Source organism: Neltuma alba, unplaced genomic scaffold, assembly GCF_004799145.2.
Source record: "Neltuma alba isolate B1F8T4 unplaced genomic scaffold, ASM479914v2 tig00012973_pilon, whole genome shotgun sequence".
In the NCBI taxonomy this organism is placed as follows: Eukaryota; Viridiplantae; Streptophyta; class Magnoliopsida; order Fabales; family Fabaceae; genus Neltuma; species Neltuma alba.
Window position 1 is genome coordinate 2,152 of NW_021637331.1, and position 16,402 is coordinate 18,553.

The 16,402-nt window shown below is 34.6% G+C and overlaps 1 protein-coding gene across 1 annotated transcript; it reads left to right on the forward strand.

The window, feature by feature from the left end:
- Positions 1-2,877: 2,877 nt before the first annotated feature.
- LOC114733166 (probable cell division control protein 7 homolog 2) lies at positions 2,878-6,229 on the forward strand. The gene is made up of 11 exons (XM_028920571.1): positions 2,878-2,918; positions 3,899-3,965; positions 4,076-4,165; positions 4,601-4,670; positions 4,771-4,864; positions 4,942-5,025; positions 5,104-5,193; positions 5,298-5,429; positions 5,540-5,649; positions 5,745-5,832; positions 5,922-6,229. The coding sequence occupies exons 1-11, from the start codon at positions 2,916-2,918 to the stop codon at positions 6,150-6,152; spliced, it is 1,059 nt and encodes a 352-aa protein (XP_028776404.1). The 5' UTR covers positions 2,878-2,915; the 3' UTR covers positions 6,153-6,229.
- Positions 6,230-16,402: the final 10,173 nt, after the last annotated feature.

Sequence of the window (16,402 nt, forward strand, 5' to 3'; positions counted from 1 at the left end):
GGACTCTAGCATCTTCAGGAAGATGATCTATCTCAACAAGGTTTTCTATTTTTCTGGAAAGAGTTCTCCGAACAGAGAAGGGAAGTCTTTATGGAGTAAAGGAAGAAGAAAGGCGAACGGGTTCAAGACTGTTTAAAGTTTCACTCATGATAAGACGGTATCTTCTTACTCACCTTCACTAATGATATCTCACGTCTGTCAGGAATTGTGCTGGCTCTGATACCACACGGGGGTGTTAGCTGAATCGAACCAAGCTAACATAGTCTGATATTCAAGGCTTCAGTCCAGGTAAGGCCACTCATTCTCAACTCATCAACAGGCCACGTTAGGACTCTCAGCTTTGAATACCAGAGCTAGGATAACTGGAAAGATTGTCACTAAACACTCCTTCATGGATCGTGGTCAGATTCTATTTTCTGATGCACAGGATCCTCTTAAAGAGGTAAGTGCAGAGCATACTTAGAATCTCTGGTGACAGAAGAAAGATATCATAAGTGAGGCTTTCAGAAGAAGAGAGAAATTTAGAGAGAACTCATGAGGAAAGCACACTAATATTATACAAGGAAGTCGATACACTCCTTTTGCCCGTAACTGAAGGCAGAGTGGGGTTTATATAGGGGTTCGGGGTCACTATATGACAAAGGCCTAATAGTACATCTCATGATGACGGGTAGACGTCATTATGACCTATCCTAATGATGAGGTTCACTTTAATGATTACAAAAGGACGAAATAGACTACAGGACAAACTACTTTAATAAAGCTACTTTTACAAAGCTACTTTTCTAAAGATACTTTAATAAAGTAAAAGTAGATGACGACATAAGTGTGGATTATCCTCAAGTCTGAATTTTTTATTGCAATAAAGTTCTCACAAAATATTCTACATGCACACCTAGCACCATGAAATTTCTTGGGGGCAACAATACAAATGAATGTTTTCAGCAAAAATGTCACATATGTTATCTACACATAATGTTGGTTACCTTAGTATGGTGGGGTACACTTGGTGCAGTATTATAAAGTAAAGGATATTACCTACATTTAATATAAATGATAGTTTTACTTCATTTTAAAATATTCATGTGTAATAATTGTTGCATCTAAAGAAATTCATAGCGACTACGCATAGTAAAGTTCTTCACGAATAGATTTGCATGTTAATCCCTTTTTTGATCTCACAAAATTCATAATCTTACATTTTCATTATGAAAAACTTCACAAATTTATCAATCCATGTTAGAAGAAAATAGAGGGAAAAAAAATTCTGATGCACGCTTATACTTTGTGATTTATATCTCTATACGGATAGGAAAATTTTACAAGAGAAGGATGGGAATTTTTAAATATACTTTGTGTATATAATCTTTAGACGTCGACAAAATATCTCGTAAAACCATTATCTATAATAGAATAATGCTGCAATCCTCAAAGACAACCATGCGTTTAGGAGAATCATAAAGTGGAAGGAAATGGATTAGGAAATTGATTTTTTTCTTTTTTATTTTTCTTCTTCTTCTTTTGTATTTGTGTAAAAGTCAACAAGCTTACGTATGTTTGATAAGCGTAGCTTCATTCTTCAGCATAACTTTCACGTTTGGAATCAAAAGCAACGATAAATAAATATCTAATTATCTCTACAACCATTTTTTCTAAGTTGTGGTTGTGAAACTTCTGCTGATTTTAGTAAGCTCCCAGAAATCAGAATCCAATTTATTTAAATTCCTTTTTAGAAAAAGCAGTGTACATTTTTTTCGGATGAAGTTTATTTTGTATCTGGTGATATAATTGGGAGTAGAGCTGGGTCATTTCCTGGCCATGTTTGTCATGTCCTTAATCAATAGAAGTCATTGTATTATAATTTTTTTGTTTTCACGAAATTTAAACTGGAGAGTTTATTTAAGAGGCATTGGGTCGCTTCCAGGTTTCAAGTGAACAAATATTTTATATCAAATGAAATTGAGTTATATACATATTTGTGCGCGCGCCTGTTTTGTGTGATTAATTAATATCTTAGATTGAGAAAAAAAGTTCATCCAACATTTCCGAACTTTAATATTTTAGACACTGATAGTCCACTGAATTGCATATTTGTAATGTTTTGTGATGATTTTTATTTGAAAACATGGCTTTAAGCCATCATTCCTAATGAGGAAGAAAACAAAGAAAGAATATATAAAATCATGTCAGCGTGCTAAATTGAATGATATTCATTTCAGTAAATATATTAAAAATTAGATAACTTTATATATTAAAAATTAATTAAATTATTTATTTGTAACAAGTATGTATTGATTGATAATTAATTGACAATAAAAATATTTTTTTTACTCATTTTACAATCTGTAAAAACTCCCATGCAGTTGATTGGCGCATCATCAACATCATGCACGTCGTTGTACGATAGTTTTATGGATGTCATCATCAAAATTGTGGGGCGGTGGAGTGATGATAAAGCACCAGCAAGCCCGACGAAGCTGCTGGTGTGTCTTTTCACTTTCAATTAGTGTGTGTGTGTGTCAGAGAGAGAGTGAAATTGAACCCTACTTGTTGCCCACTTGCATCTCATCAAAGGTGGACGTGGACATGCATGTGCTTCTCATGGCACTGTTCATCCATCAATCAATGAGTAAACTCAAATCTGTTTATTGATAATGCACAAGACGTCACATTGCGCACGTCAAATGCGTCGTCCATGTTTGTAACCGGTGACTTTAGTCATCATTAAGCAAGATAATAACCATATAAACTGCTCATTTAGTTGTGTTTGAGTTAATTTTCATTAAACGTGCCCATATTTTGATCTATAAAAAAGGTACGAGACTCTTAGCTTTCAGACAATTCTTTCTTTCTTGCTCTGGTATTCGACCATACTGAGTTCTTCTATCTTTCATTGTTCTGGTCACTCTATTCTTATGGTAAGAATCCGTTTAATTTTTTAAAATGTCATTTCTTGTTTTGTTAGTAGTTGCGGAACATAGGACACGACTTGAATTAGCTAGTTATTTGCGGATGTTGCTGCCAACAAGTCTTTCGTAGCATAAGTGAGGAATTGGAAGATCCACTTAAGCCCTTGGAGAATTTAGTTACTATCACTAACAAGACCCTCTTTCTCTCTAACCCCATTCGATCTTGCTTTCCTCTTTCCAAAGCCGTTTGTGAGATTCTTTCCAGTTGTTTTTTTCCCCCCTTCCGTTGAATTGTGCAGATTTCCAGCTGAAATATGGAAATTAAATCTCTTCAATTGTAGCTGACTTGTGGCTATTTATGTGAATTTTTTTCCCTCTGGGAAGACTATTGAACAAACTGGGGGGTTTGCTTGCTTCTTCTTTCTTCCGTAAACGATCATTCTGGGTTTGTTTCAGAAGAGGCTTCAATACGCGGTTGTGTATTCCGCAAAAGGATTGAAGAAAACTAGTATATTTCCAGAAAATTCCATCTCTATTTTTTTTTTTGCTGATAAAAGATATTTTCCGAGTATTAACAATTTCTCCATTGCTAAGACTTCTTTTGTCCATCTTCCCTGTAACTGTAATTCCTATGAGAGGCTTAAGCTGTGTCTCGACTTGTGATGAACTCCCAATTTAATTTTATAATGAATCATAAACTTGATACTGCATGGATTGTGCATTTTATTGTCTGTGCGAAGTACATCTCTGTTCTTGTTAACAAAAGTGGGAATTTATTATATTGATTTCTGACAAATAAGCATTGCCACAGGCACACCACTTTGGCGCAATGGGTCAACATAACATTAGACACTGCTATCTTGTTACCTTTTGGCTAGGATATATTTTTACAATTATACTGGGAATTCATCTTTTGCTTTCTCTACAAGTCATTAAATATGTAAAGTCCAAGTTTTTCTGATGAAGAACTATTGATCCCTGTTATGTAGGATCAACAGAAGCTTATGGATTTTCTAGCATCTAAATCGTACGAGGAAATAAAGGAAGTAAGCAAAGGTATTAAAACGTTGATAGGTTCCTGATTTGGACGCTGCGTCCACATTGATCCAATTCTTTTCGAGTGTATGAATTCATTGACAGCTCTTCTAACAAACTTAATCTTGCAGGTGCTCATGGCACTGTTTACAAGGCAAAGAGGAAGAATAGTGGAGGTGGAGCCACCAGGGTTGCCCTTAAATGTATCCCATTAAAACAAGGTACAAAAAACCGGACCGGATACTCAACTGATTGAGATAGTGGTTTAAGAGTCAGTAAGTCATATTGGTCAGACCGATCATGTTAAAATAATACAATTTAATTGATAATAACAAAATAATGTCAAAAAATACAACGATAATTAAATTGTAACATTTACGCTTTGACAGAGAAAAAAGAAGATTATGCCATAGGTTTATTAATTTGTAATCTAAGCCAGCTGTTAGCCTGTTCTTTTTGATTTGACTTCGTGCTCTTCCACTCGAAATGCCATGGGTTTCTTAATGAAAACGCTATTTTGATGTGACTTGGTGCTCTTCCATGTTATTGACCATGAAACATCAGAAAATCTTACTTAAGTTTTCAGTGTTCATCAACGAGACAAGTTATGACCTCTCAGAAGTAGAAATTGCTAATTTATCATTGTGGCTTTTCAGGTCCTGCTGCTGAAGCTCACGAGCAACGTCAACGTCTTGCTAAGGAGTGGGAAGTGCTGGAGCAACATGGGTAAGCACAATTCAGAAATATTTCTTCAACATTTTGCGTTGCCGGTTAAGCTTTTGAAGTTATTTAATGACTTATCTGTCACAATGACTTCATAATTCAGAGGCAAAAACTATATCATTAACTATAAAGACAGATTCAAGAATGGAAATACTCATTGCTTTGTTCTCCAATATATCGAGCACGACAAGCCTGAGGTAAATTTCCCACATCTAAATGGAAGTTTTGTGTTATTTTCTCTGTTTTCACTCTTATGATTTTTGCCCTCACATAGGTGTTAAAGGAGGAAATTAGTATTGATCAGCTCCGACGGTATGGTTACTGCATGTTCCGGGCTCTTGCAGCTCTTCACGAGGGGGTATAAAGAATTCTATTTTTGTAACATATGCAACCCTAGGAAAATTAGAGGTTCTAATGATTGCTTATGCATACGCAGGGAGTGATACACACAGATGTTAAACCTGGGAGTTTCCTTTTCTCCCGTAAGCTTAAAAAAGGGTATCTGACTGATTTCTATCATGCCAGGGTTAGTATTTTGTTTCTGTAGCATAACATGAACAGATTTTTCGTGCTGTTCAATATAAATCTGTTTTATCTTGTAATTTAGCCTATTGTTGCTGCTTTTCTCAGTTTCCGGATGAGAACCCTGTCGACGGCTCTCCCATGCCTTCAAAACAACCAATTGCCAATGATGCCGCTGGTCCTGGAGAGCAGATAAGAAAAGGTCCTTGGGTGGGAACAAGGGGCTATCGGGCTCCAGAGGTAGGCTATGAATGTGAGCTTGTTGATGAAATGAATGGATTGAAAAATATAATATGACTTTTTCTAAGGAAGCAAGAAGCTTGATGGTGATCGGTGGGTACTCTGTGCAGGTATTGTTCAGGTCTCCACATCAAGGTCCTAAGCTTGACATCTGGTCTGCCGGCGTATCCTTGCTCTATCTCATAATGGGAAAAACTCCTTTCACTGGAGACCCTGAACAGTAAGAATTTCTACTATAATCCAACACTTACAGCATGCATGGCTTATTTACCTTCACTTGTCATTCTTACAATTTCCGTTACCCGTAATCTTCAGGAGCATAAAGGATATAGCTCAACTGAGAGGCAGTGAGGATCTATGGGAGCTTGCTAAGCTACACAATCGGGAATCCTCATTCCCTGCGGTATCTATCTATTATATATGACTGGAATCTACTCTGACTTTTGATTCAAATTCATCATTACAACTTAAATCTAACTGCTTGTGTTGTAGGACTTATATGGTAAACAAGGTTTGTCACCTTTGCGATTTCAAGTTTGGTTCGAAAAAAGAATGAAAATTGAGAAACGAGGGTTCCTGGAAGTCTCTCGAGGGTTCCTGGAAGTCTCTCGCGATTTAAGATTACTGCTTGATCTCTTGGACAAGTGCTTGATGGTGAACCCTAGACTGAGAATCGGTGCAGAGGAGGCCCTTAAGCATGAGTTTTTTGCTCCATGCCGTTAGAAGAAGGAAAGGCAACGTGAGTGTAGGGGTGATCATGAGCAATGCCCACCCAAGCCCCCTAAAGTCAAGAAGCAACCCAAAAAATAGTTGGGCATTTAGCAGAGCCAGGTGTAGGGCAAGATATGCCATCGTGCATATCTGGCATTACCCAGAATTTATATATATAATTCTATTTAATATATAATATACATAAATTTATGGGACAATTGCAATAAAAGACCTTGAAATATATAAAATTGCCATTTGGGTTCTTCAATTCATAAAATTGCTATTAGAGACCGGATCTTAAATATCAATTATGAAATGTTGAGAAAAAGGCAAAAATGCCCTCTCATTCTCTTTCCTCCATCTCACCTTCTCCTTCTTTTTCCTTCTTCTCTCCTCTCTCCCGCTTCGTCCTTCTCTTTCACCTAAGCATTTCAACTAAGCATTTGAGGCAATCGAATAGATTTCATTTGTGTTTGTGCTGAGTTGTGGGTGGGTACGATTTTTTTTTTGACCTCTCTTTCAACCAAGCAAGCAAAGCACCCGCCTGGGTCCCAACCTTTTTTTATCTTTGAAGTTAGAAAGGGATGAACAAATAATCAATCAGCCCAACGAGAAGCACAAAAGTTGAAATCCAAGCCTTTCGAGTATAAGCTAACAACTCTAACATCCTTGTTGCAGGGTTTGAAGAGGATGCATTTTGAGAGACAAGTGAGTGAAGCCTAGCCTACCAATAACACCCCCACATTCAGACGATTATATGTTATCAAATGATAATTATATGTTACTTTATCCATGAATGCAGTTATCAGATGATTGCCTGGACTTGATATTGTCAAGAAATGTTCAAAATTAGCTTTGATGTCACAGATGTTAGATGGTTATCTGGACTTGTTATTTTCTATTAGAGACTTATAATTTCCTGTTCTAGACCTGTAATTTTCTATTTTAGACTTATAATTTTCAATCTCAGACTTGTTATTTTTTGTTGCAAACTTGTAATTTCCTATATCAAAGTTGTGATTTTTCATTTCAGGCTTATTATTTTTTATTGTAGACTTGTTATTTCCTATTACAGACTTGTTATTTCTTATTGTGGACTTATAATTTCATATTGCGGACTTATAATTCTTATTATAAACTTCTTATTTCTTATTGCAGAGTTGTAATTTTCTATTACAAACTTGTCATTTTCTATTGCAGACTTTTAATAACAAGTGTTGATTTAACGCCAATGAGATGCCAATGACAAGTTTATTAGGGTGAATAATAAGTTTAGTAACACAAGCGACAAGTTCTGATAAGCATTTGATAGGAATTTAAGTTTGTGTATTAAAATGACAATTTTCACATTCCTAGACGAATGACAACTTCAGTAAGGCTAATGACAGCTTTAGTGAGTCGAATGACAACTTCTGATAATCTACTCATACAAATTTAAGTTTAAACTGTTAAAATGACAGAATTTTCATATTTCTTTACGAAATGACAAGTTTAGTGTAACATCCTTAAAAAAAAAGAAGTTATTTTTTTTCAAAAAAAAATATATATTATATAATATTTTATTACTATTAAATAATAATATTTTATTAAAACAAAAAAAAATGGGGGAAGGGGACAACACGTTCAGCTTTCCACCGAAAGCTGAACGTATTTAAGAGGAAGAGGAATTGGGGGGGGAGTTTTTGACTGAAGGAAGAAAATATGGAGGGAGCATTAATGAATGAAGAAAAATTGAGGAAGGACGGTTGGCAATTTGAAGAATAAAAAGAGAGAATGATCGCAAAGAATGGAAAGAAAGAGTGAGATGCGCAGAAGGAGAGATTGAGAGAAAAGAAGAGAAGTGTTAGCAGTTTGAAGAGTCATATAAGTTTTGGGGATCATATAGGTACATTAAACACTTCTTTCTATTAAATTTTTTCCTTATGAATATTTCCTATATATTTAGAGCTTTATATTAGTAGTATCATTATAATGTTTAGAGAAAATTTTGTGATTTGGGTATAGAGTAAGTATTGAGTTTCGAAGATATTTGACCGTAGGAATTTAAAGATTTATTATTAAGAAATTTTAATCGGTTTAGATTTGTTAATTTAGTACCTATGGTATTTAAAATCAAATTTATTTTGTTGAAAAATCTGTCACTTATGATATATATCATATTTATATCGATTAAAATTAAGTTAAATAATTTATTTGGGTTGTTTGATGTATTATTGAAATTTTAATCGGTTTATAGTTGTTTATTGATTGTTTTGAGAATTTTAAACTAAGATTCTGGTTGGAAAATGTATCATTCAAGATATATAGAATGTTTTTACCGATTAAATTTAAGTTAAATAACTTATTTGGGTTACTTAATGTATTATTGATATTTTAATCGGTTTAAAATGTAAAATAGGTTAAGACTATATTATTAGAAAAATTTTAAAACTGGAAACTTAAGTTATAAATTGAGATTCTTACAATATTAGATAAAAACAATATTTTATAAATATTTATAATTTAAATGAGTTATTTGGGTAGAGAAAAATTGTTATTTGAAGTAAGAATTTTTGGATAGTAAATATATGTATAGATATTATTAATAATAAATTCTATGTAATTTAAGTTAATTATTTGTATGTATATTAAATTGTATCTATATTATTTGTAGATTATCTTGTACTTCGGAGTTTGTAATTTGCGCTCTTATTTCTCAAGCTGTGAGGTTAAGCTTGGAGTAGAGGTAACCGGGGTCAATTTATTTTATATACACTCTTTGGATTGTAAGGTGTCTATTATGTTTTTATTTTCTTAGTTAATTTGTAAAAGTATGCCTGTGAATAAAATATATATTTTATTATATGACAAATTTTGGTGAAGTGGGAAGTATGTTGATCTAATTATGTTTGCGTTGTGTTTTATTGGAAATTGTGTTTTCGTGTAGTACTGAATTTAATATACTAATATTATGTTATTAAATGAAATGAAAATGTGTTATACTTTGTTTGAAATTATATCATCTTACTTTGAAGATTGTGATATTTTGATTTATATTGTAACTATGCATGGGGTTCATATGTGGAAGATGGGATTTTGTTATGTGGAGGATAATTGTTCTTGAAGCCCGCGCGGCATGCCTACACTATGGATCCCAGTGTTTGGCCGTATTGTTAGACCCCTGTAGTTCTTCCTTTTCCTTGGCTCGGAATTGAGAATGAACTCTTGGGTAGACACCTCTTGCACCATAATCCATTCTTGGGCGGTGTAGGTACAGGAGGGGGCCCGTTGCTTGATGTGAGTGGGGTGACCTTTGGCCGGGTTACTCAGCACAGAAAGCCCGGGTCCTTGTCAAGGAGTCATAAGGAGGAGAAAGGTGATGGGAGGGCATATTTCATTGTGTTGTTGCATATATGTACTTTTATATGAATTGTGTTGTGGATGGAGAGATATACTCTTTTATGTGATTGTATCTATTAAAGTATCATTTATTTCTTAAACTATATTTAAGCACTACTTCACCAACTTACCATCCTACTTGTATATGTCATAAATTAATACTTGGTTACTGGGACTTTACGTCTCACCCCGCTATTCATCAATACTTTTCAGGAGAGCCATCTAGTTTGGCTCGACGTGAAGGGAAGAAACCAGAGGCATAAGCGAGCATAGCCTAGTAGTCCTCTTTTGGTTTAGACATATAATGTTATGTATATTGCCATCTTAGGGCCCACAACTGTGTTGACATATACTTTCTTTTGTTTAGATGACTGTATTTGATGGAATGCTGTTAAAATGGCTGAAGGCCATAAGACTCTGCTGTATGTGATACTCTTATGTGTATGCCTTATGGGCTGGGTTGAGCAACCTATGTTTCTTGTGCCCTAAGTTTTTGGGGATGAATATTATGTTGGGCTTGTGGGCGGTTACTGTGCCCTGAGGCTTTGTTCTACGTTGTTAAATCCATGGGTGTTTTATGTATCCTGAGCTACTTGGGACGTTTTCGAAATAAGTCAAACTCATTATAACCATGGTAGTATTTTAACACTCTAACTCAATTCTTTTTCTACCATGGTTATCATTTTAAAAATAGTTTTTAATTATGTATTAAGAAGAGGTCTTTTCAACTTGGTATCAGTTTCAAGGTTTTGTGTGATTCCTGGTGCATTTCATATAGTATCTATGGCAATATACAATCATTACACTTATACTTCCCTTCAATTTCTCCTCTTTTCTCCTTTCTTAAGTGTTTACCTTTCTTTTTGTGGGGTTCTACCCTTAGGTGGGGAGAGATGGTAAGTACCAGGCGTACTGCTGATGCTGGTGAGGGAAGTCGCCAGCCACCTAATGGCAATAGCCAAGCTAATCAGACTAATGATGAGATCTTAAGGCAATTACAAGCTGTAATTCTTTCCCTTGACGAGCGGGTTAGAAAAATGGAAGATAATCGAAGGAACAAGGAAGCTGAAATCTCTCAAGAGATGGAAGGTCATCATGATGGTGATAGCATTGGACATAATGAGGGCCAGTCAAATGAGCAGGAAACAGTAAATGAAGAAGAGGTTGCTGAGGTGTTACCAGACATTCCTATAACAACAGTCTGGAAGTATATAGGCCGCTTCAACCCTCCAACTTTTAAGGGTAGTCTGAATTCTGTAGAAGCAGAGGCTTGGATAGACCGATTGGAAACCCTGTTTAGTACGGTGAATTGTAGTTCCCAGCAGAAGGTGCAGGTTGCCAAGGTTCTGTTAGAAGGAAGGGCAAAGCAATGGTGGGATAGTGTGAGACCCATGGATGATAGGAGGATGGTTTGGAATCAATTCAAGGATTTATTCTTTGATTACTTCTTTCCAATGGAGGTGAGACAACAGAAGGAAGCGGAGTTCTATGCCCTGCAACAGGGAAACATGCATGAGGATCAATTTATTGGCCAATTCATAGATCTATCCAAGTATGTGGCATACCTAGATCATTATCGAAACACTTGGTGGATGGCTGTTCAGTTAATGGAGAAAGCCAGACCAGAGATTAAGCAACAATTGGCCACAGTAGAGGTCACTACCTTTGAAAAGATGTGTACTCATATCCGTCAAGTTGCACGGAGGATGAGAGAAGCTGATGAGTATCGTAGAAGAGACAACCTTGGGCGCTTTAGCCGCCAAACCGGTGCCTCAGGATCTGGAGGACGATTTAGTAGCTATACGGGACCCACTGGTGGAGTGGGGAAGAAAACTAGCCAATCAGGTGCTAGTAGTTTTGGCAACAGAAAACAATCCTATCAAGGAAACTCTCAGCAGAGGAACCGCTTCCACGGCGCTCAGACCCAGAGAAGTCAAGGAGGAGGGAGTCAAATTTCCCAGCATGGCTCTGTAGCATCTACTCCTAGTGTGACTAACCATCTCGCTTGTCCTAGATGTGGGAGGCAACACTTCGGAGAGTGCTGGATTTGCTTTAATTGTGGAGAGCCGGGACACTTAGCTAAGTATTGCAACAAGGCTAAGAGAAACAACCAGACCCCTAGGTCATCTGTACCAGGGCGTGTGTTCGCTATGACTTCTGAAGAGGTCGAGTTGCGAGATAATTTGACCTATCCAACAGAACCAGAACGGATTTTGGACGTTAAGGATAAACAATTAAGGAACAAACTATCCGTCTTGTTAAAGTCTTTTGGAAGGACATGAGTCCTGGTGATGCTACTTGGGAGACAGAGGAACGGATGCGTTACGAGTACCCTTACCTGTTTTCTTAGTAAGCACTTTAAGTTACTTTTTTTTTTTTTATTTCTTGTGTGTGGTTATTTGAATTTTGGGGACAAAATTCTTATTAGGTGGGAAGAATTGTAATATCCTTTAAAAAAAAATTCAAAAAAAAAGTAATTGAAAAATAATATAATATATATTGAAAAATATAATATAATATAATATAATAATATTTTATTATAATATTTTAAAATTAAAAAAAAAAAGTCCAACTTTCCACCGATATTTCGGTGGAAAGTTGGAGGGGGTATGGAAAAAATTGGGGGAGGGTGGAAAAACGTGGGGGTTGGGTTGAAATTCCCCTCCCCCAATAATTGTGTGGGGGTGTTAAATACCCCCCACAATCCATTCCCCCCACGGCAAACGCAAGAAGAAAGAGAGAAAGAGGAGAAGAAACGAGAGAAAGAGAGATAGAGTGGGAGGAGCATACCGGTAGAGGAGGAAGCAAGCTTTGAAGATATTTTAGGTATATAAAATTATCTCTTTTCATCAAACTTTCTTCATAAATATTTCATATATATTTTATGCTTCCTAATAGTAGTATTGCCATAGTGATTAGAGAAAATTTTGAGACTTATATATGATCTAAGTATTGAGTTTTTACAAAAGATGACTATCAAAATTTAGAAGTTAATGAGTTGTTAATTTTAATCGGTTTAGATTTGTCTATTTGTTAGTTTTAGTATTTAAATTAATTTTTCTAATTGAAAAATCGATTATATATGATTTATACCATTATTTTTACCGATTAAAATTAAGTTGAATAATTTATTTGAGGTGTTTAATATATATTAAGATTTTAATCGGTTTATTTTTATTTATTGGGTGACTGGAGGTTTTAAAATAATTATTGTAGCTAAAATGTTTATTATTTATGGAAATATATATATGGTAGTTGTACCATTAAAGTTTTGATTAGATTATTTAGTTATGAATATTTGAAGTATTATTAAATTTTTGAGAGTTTGATTTTGAGGTTTAAACTTAAAATGAGATTTTTAGAATTTAGAACATAAGAATTTTATATTTAGAAATTGTGGAAAATCCTTTTTATTAAGGTAAATAATTTGGAGGTGGTAAATAAATAATTTGGGGTTGTTAGAAATTTTAAGTTGTTTTTAAAATACTTCATAATTTTTGAGTTATGAGAGTTGCGGGAATTTAGAGTAAAAATTTAAATAATATAGAGAAGTGTAATTAATTAGTTTATATTAATATGTGGTTATATTAATTGTGTAGATTAATTATTGGATGAGCAAAGGATTGACCTTGTGGTAATCCTTAGTATTGCTTTGGCGAGAGGTAACCACTTTCCACTTGTTATATGTGCTAATATGTTGTTTGTGAGTATTTTGCTATTTTTAGAATAATATTGGATATTTGGAACTTGAATAAATATGTTATATCTTTTGAGCTATGAAAATTGTCTTGTGGGATTTTTGGAATTGTGATTGAGAAGTTTGAAAAAGATATATGGTTTATATCTTATGGATTATACTGAGAAAAGATTGAGACATTTTTATTATATTGTGAATGATTGGTTGTTATTTGGATTTTGGATTGAGTCCTATCCTACCACGTGGTAAGGCCGCCATTGGTGCACATTGGTTGGCTTTTTCTTTCGTCCCCCATAGTGAGGGATAGGCCTTTGTGGCTTCTTATTCGTCCCCCAGAGTGAGGGATAGGCCCATATGTTTGATTGATCCCCCAGAGTGAGGGATAGACTTATGTGGCTTGTGTGTTGGCCCCCATAGTGAGGGTTTGGATGATTGAAATTATATTTCTATGGATATATCTATAGTTCTCGAGAATTAATAACTGTCCCACTTGACACCTCACGAGCACGTGTTAGTATGTATGATAAGTTGGAAAGTTGGTTACTGAGGCGTTTGTCTCACCCCGTGGTTTAACATTTTCAGGCGATAGTTCAAGTGGTGGCCCATCAGGGAAGGCTCCGGAGGCATAGTGTGCTGATTAGCTTGTATAGCCTCCCTGCTTTTGTTCTATGTGCTGACTTGTTATATATTGCCACATAGGGCTCATCTACTATCATGATGTAAAATAATACTTTTAATTACTACTATCTGGTATGATAGGGCAGTGAGGAGGCCCGAGACATTTTAGACTCTGCATGTAACGCTCTTTTGAGTGTGTTGACTTTTGACTAATGAGCTCTATAGTTTATATTAAACTGATTTATTAGTTCGAATGGTTGAAAATATAAGTTTGGTTTGGGCTAATGGTTGAATGATATTTCTGGATTTTGGAAGTCCAAGGCCCAAGGTAACGATCGATGTTACTCTTATTATAAGTTTATTTCTTTTAACCATGATAGCGATTTTAAAATTTTAAGGTTTCTTCTTTTCTATCATGGTTAATCATTCAATTAAATTATTGGATTTAATCTAAAATGGTTTTGAAAGAGCGGTTGTCACATTTAGTTAGTCAAATGACAACTTCATTAGGACAAATAACAACTTCTGATAAGGTTTTCATACAAATTTGAGATTCTATGTTAGAATGATTGAATTTCCACATTTATTTACGAAATGACAAGTTAGTAAGGCCAATGACAACTTCTGATAAGCTACTCATACAAATTTGAGATTCTCTGTTAAAATAGCTTAATTTTCACATTTATTTATGAAATGACAAGTTCAATTAGGCTAATGACAAGTTAAGTAAGGCCAATGATAAGTTCTTATAAGGTTTTAATACAATTTTAAATTTCTCTGTTGAAATCAGAATTTGCAGATTTTCTTGACAGTAAGCACTTTTGAGATAGGATTCATGACAAGTTCAATTAGGCCAACGACAACTTAAGTAAGACTAATAACAAGTTTTGATAAGATTTTCATATAATTTTAATTTCTTTGTTGAAATGAGTAAATAAGAAAAAAGAAGAGATCCTGTAATGTAAAACTAAAATCAAGCAAACCAAAACCAAGGGGGAAAAAACACCATCTTGGGCGCCCAAGCTCCTCCGCTTTGATACTTTCCCATGGTTGCTAAAAAGTCTTGCTCATCATTGTCTTCATGGTCGCAAATTTAGGATGCCCCAACCTCATATCATTCTTCCCAACCTAGCAGCATCCATCGAAGGGTGGGCCCAATCTTGCAATCAAAACCCCATTTGAGCTTCTGTGATTGAGCAACACTGTGAAGGGGTCAGGTCAGTCCAATTCTCCCAACCAAACCACACTTGTGCTTTCCCTTCTTTTTGTTCCAAAATTATGTGGGCTTTTATCAGGCAGGGTCAGGATCTTTCGGGCTCGACATTAGACAAGAATCTGGCCTTGCCCATATGCAGCCCTACATAAGAAGGGATTATTGATGAGAATATCTAACTTTGAGATTTTCATCATATCAGAATATTATGGTCTATCAACAAGTTACTCAAATTTGCATTAAATAATTTCCCCCCTAAATTTTTATTATGAAATCTCTCAACTAAAATATGATTATCTTTTAATATGATAGGCTCATGGTTTAATTGAAATATTCATTTAGTTATTGATTTAAATCATATATATCATATATACTGTTCAAAAATTATATTATATTTTGATCGAAACTTCGACAGTAAAACTACAAATAGTGTATGTAAAAATTTCTCTAATTGAATGGGTTAATATGAAGTAATTTTTAAGTTTTCAAACTAAGACTAAATTAAGAAAACAACAATTTTTTTGGGGATATTATTAACTGGTTTTTGCTAAATTATTGTCAAAATGTTTTCTTTTGAAAAATGCTTCGGTAAAGTTATTTATATTTATTATGTCAAGTTTTCTAATCATATATGGTCATGTGTTTTCTATGTGGGTTTATAATTAAAAGTTGCTTATATCAAGTTTTCCAATCACATATGATCAATGTGCTTTCTTTTTCTTGTTAACTTCTTTTTTGGGACCAAACTTTTTCTTGTTAATTAAATTTCGTATACATAACTTGGAAGATAAGCATTCGACGGTAACCATGTTGCCTAGATAAGTTTTAGTTTAAAATCCTGAGGTATGTCTTTAAATTTGAGACACTGCTATCTTGTTGACTTTTGGCTACGATATATTTTTACAATTATGCTGGGAACTCACTTTTTACTTTCTCTACAAGTCATTAAATATGTTTAGTCCAAGTTTTTCTCACGAAAACCTATTGATTCCAGTGACGTAGGATCAAAAGGAACGTAAGAATCTTCTAACATTTGAAAGTTTTTATTCGGGAGCACTAGGCACTAGAAAGTTCATTTTGAAAGTTTAAAATCATGAAAATGTTGCCCAATACTGAAAAAAATATTAACGATTAATGTCACTATTTTAATAGTCAGCTTTGATTTTTCATGATAGATATTACTACAATTTTAAACTTTTGAGATAACTTTGCACTTAAAAAATTTTCGAATGCCCAGTGCTTTTAAATGAAACTTTCAGGGTAAATTTGCATTTACATATGTCCAACGCACATTAGGCATGAACGTTGCTTATTATCCCATTTGACAGTTCATAGTTCATAGCACATTGCTTATCA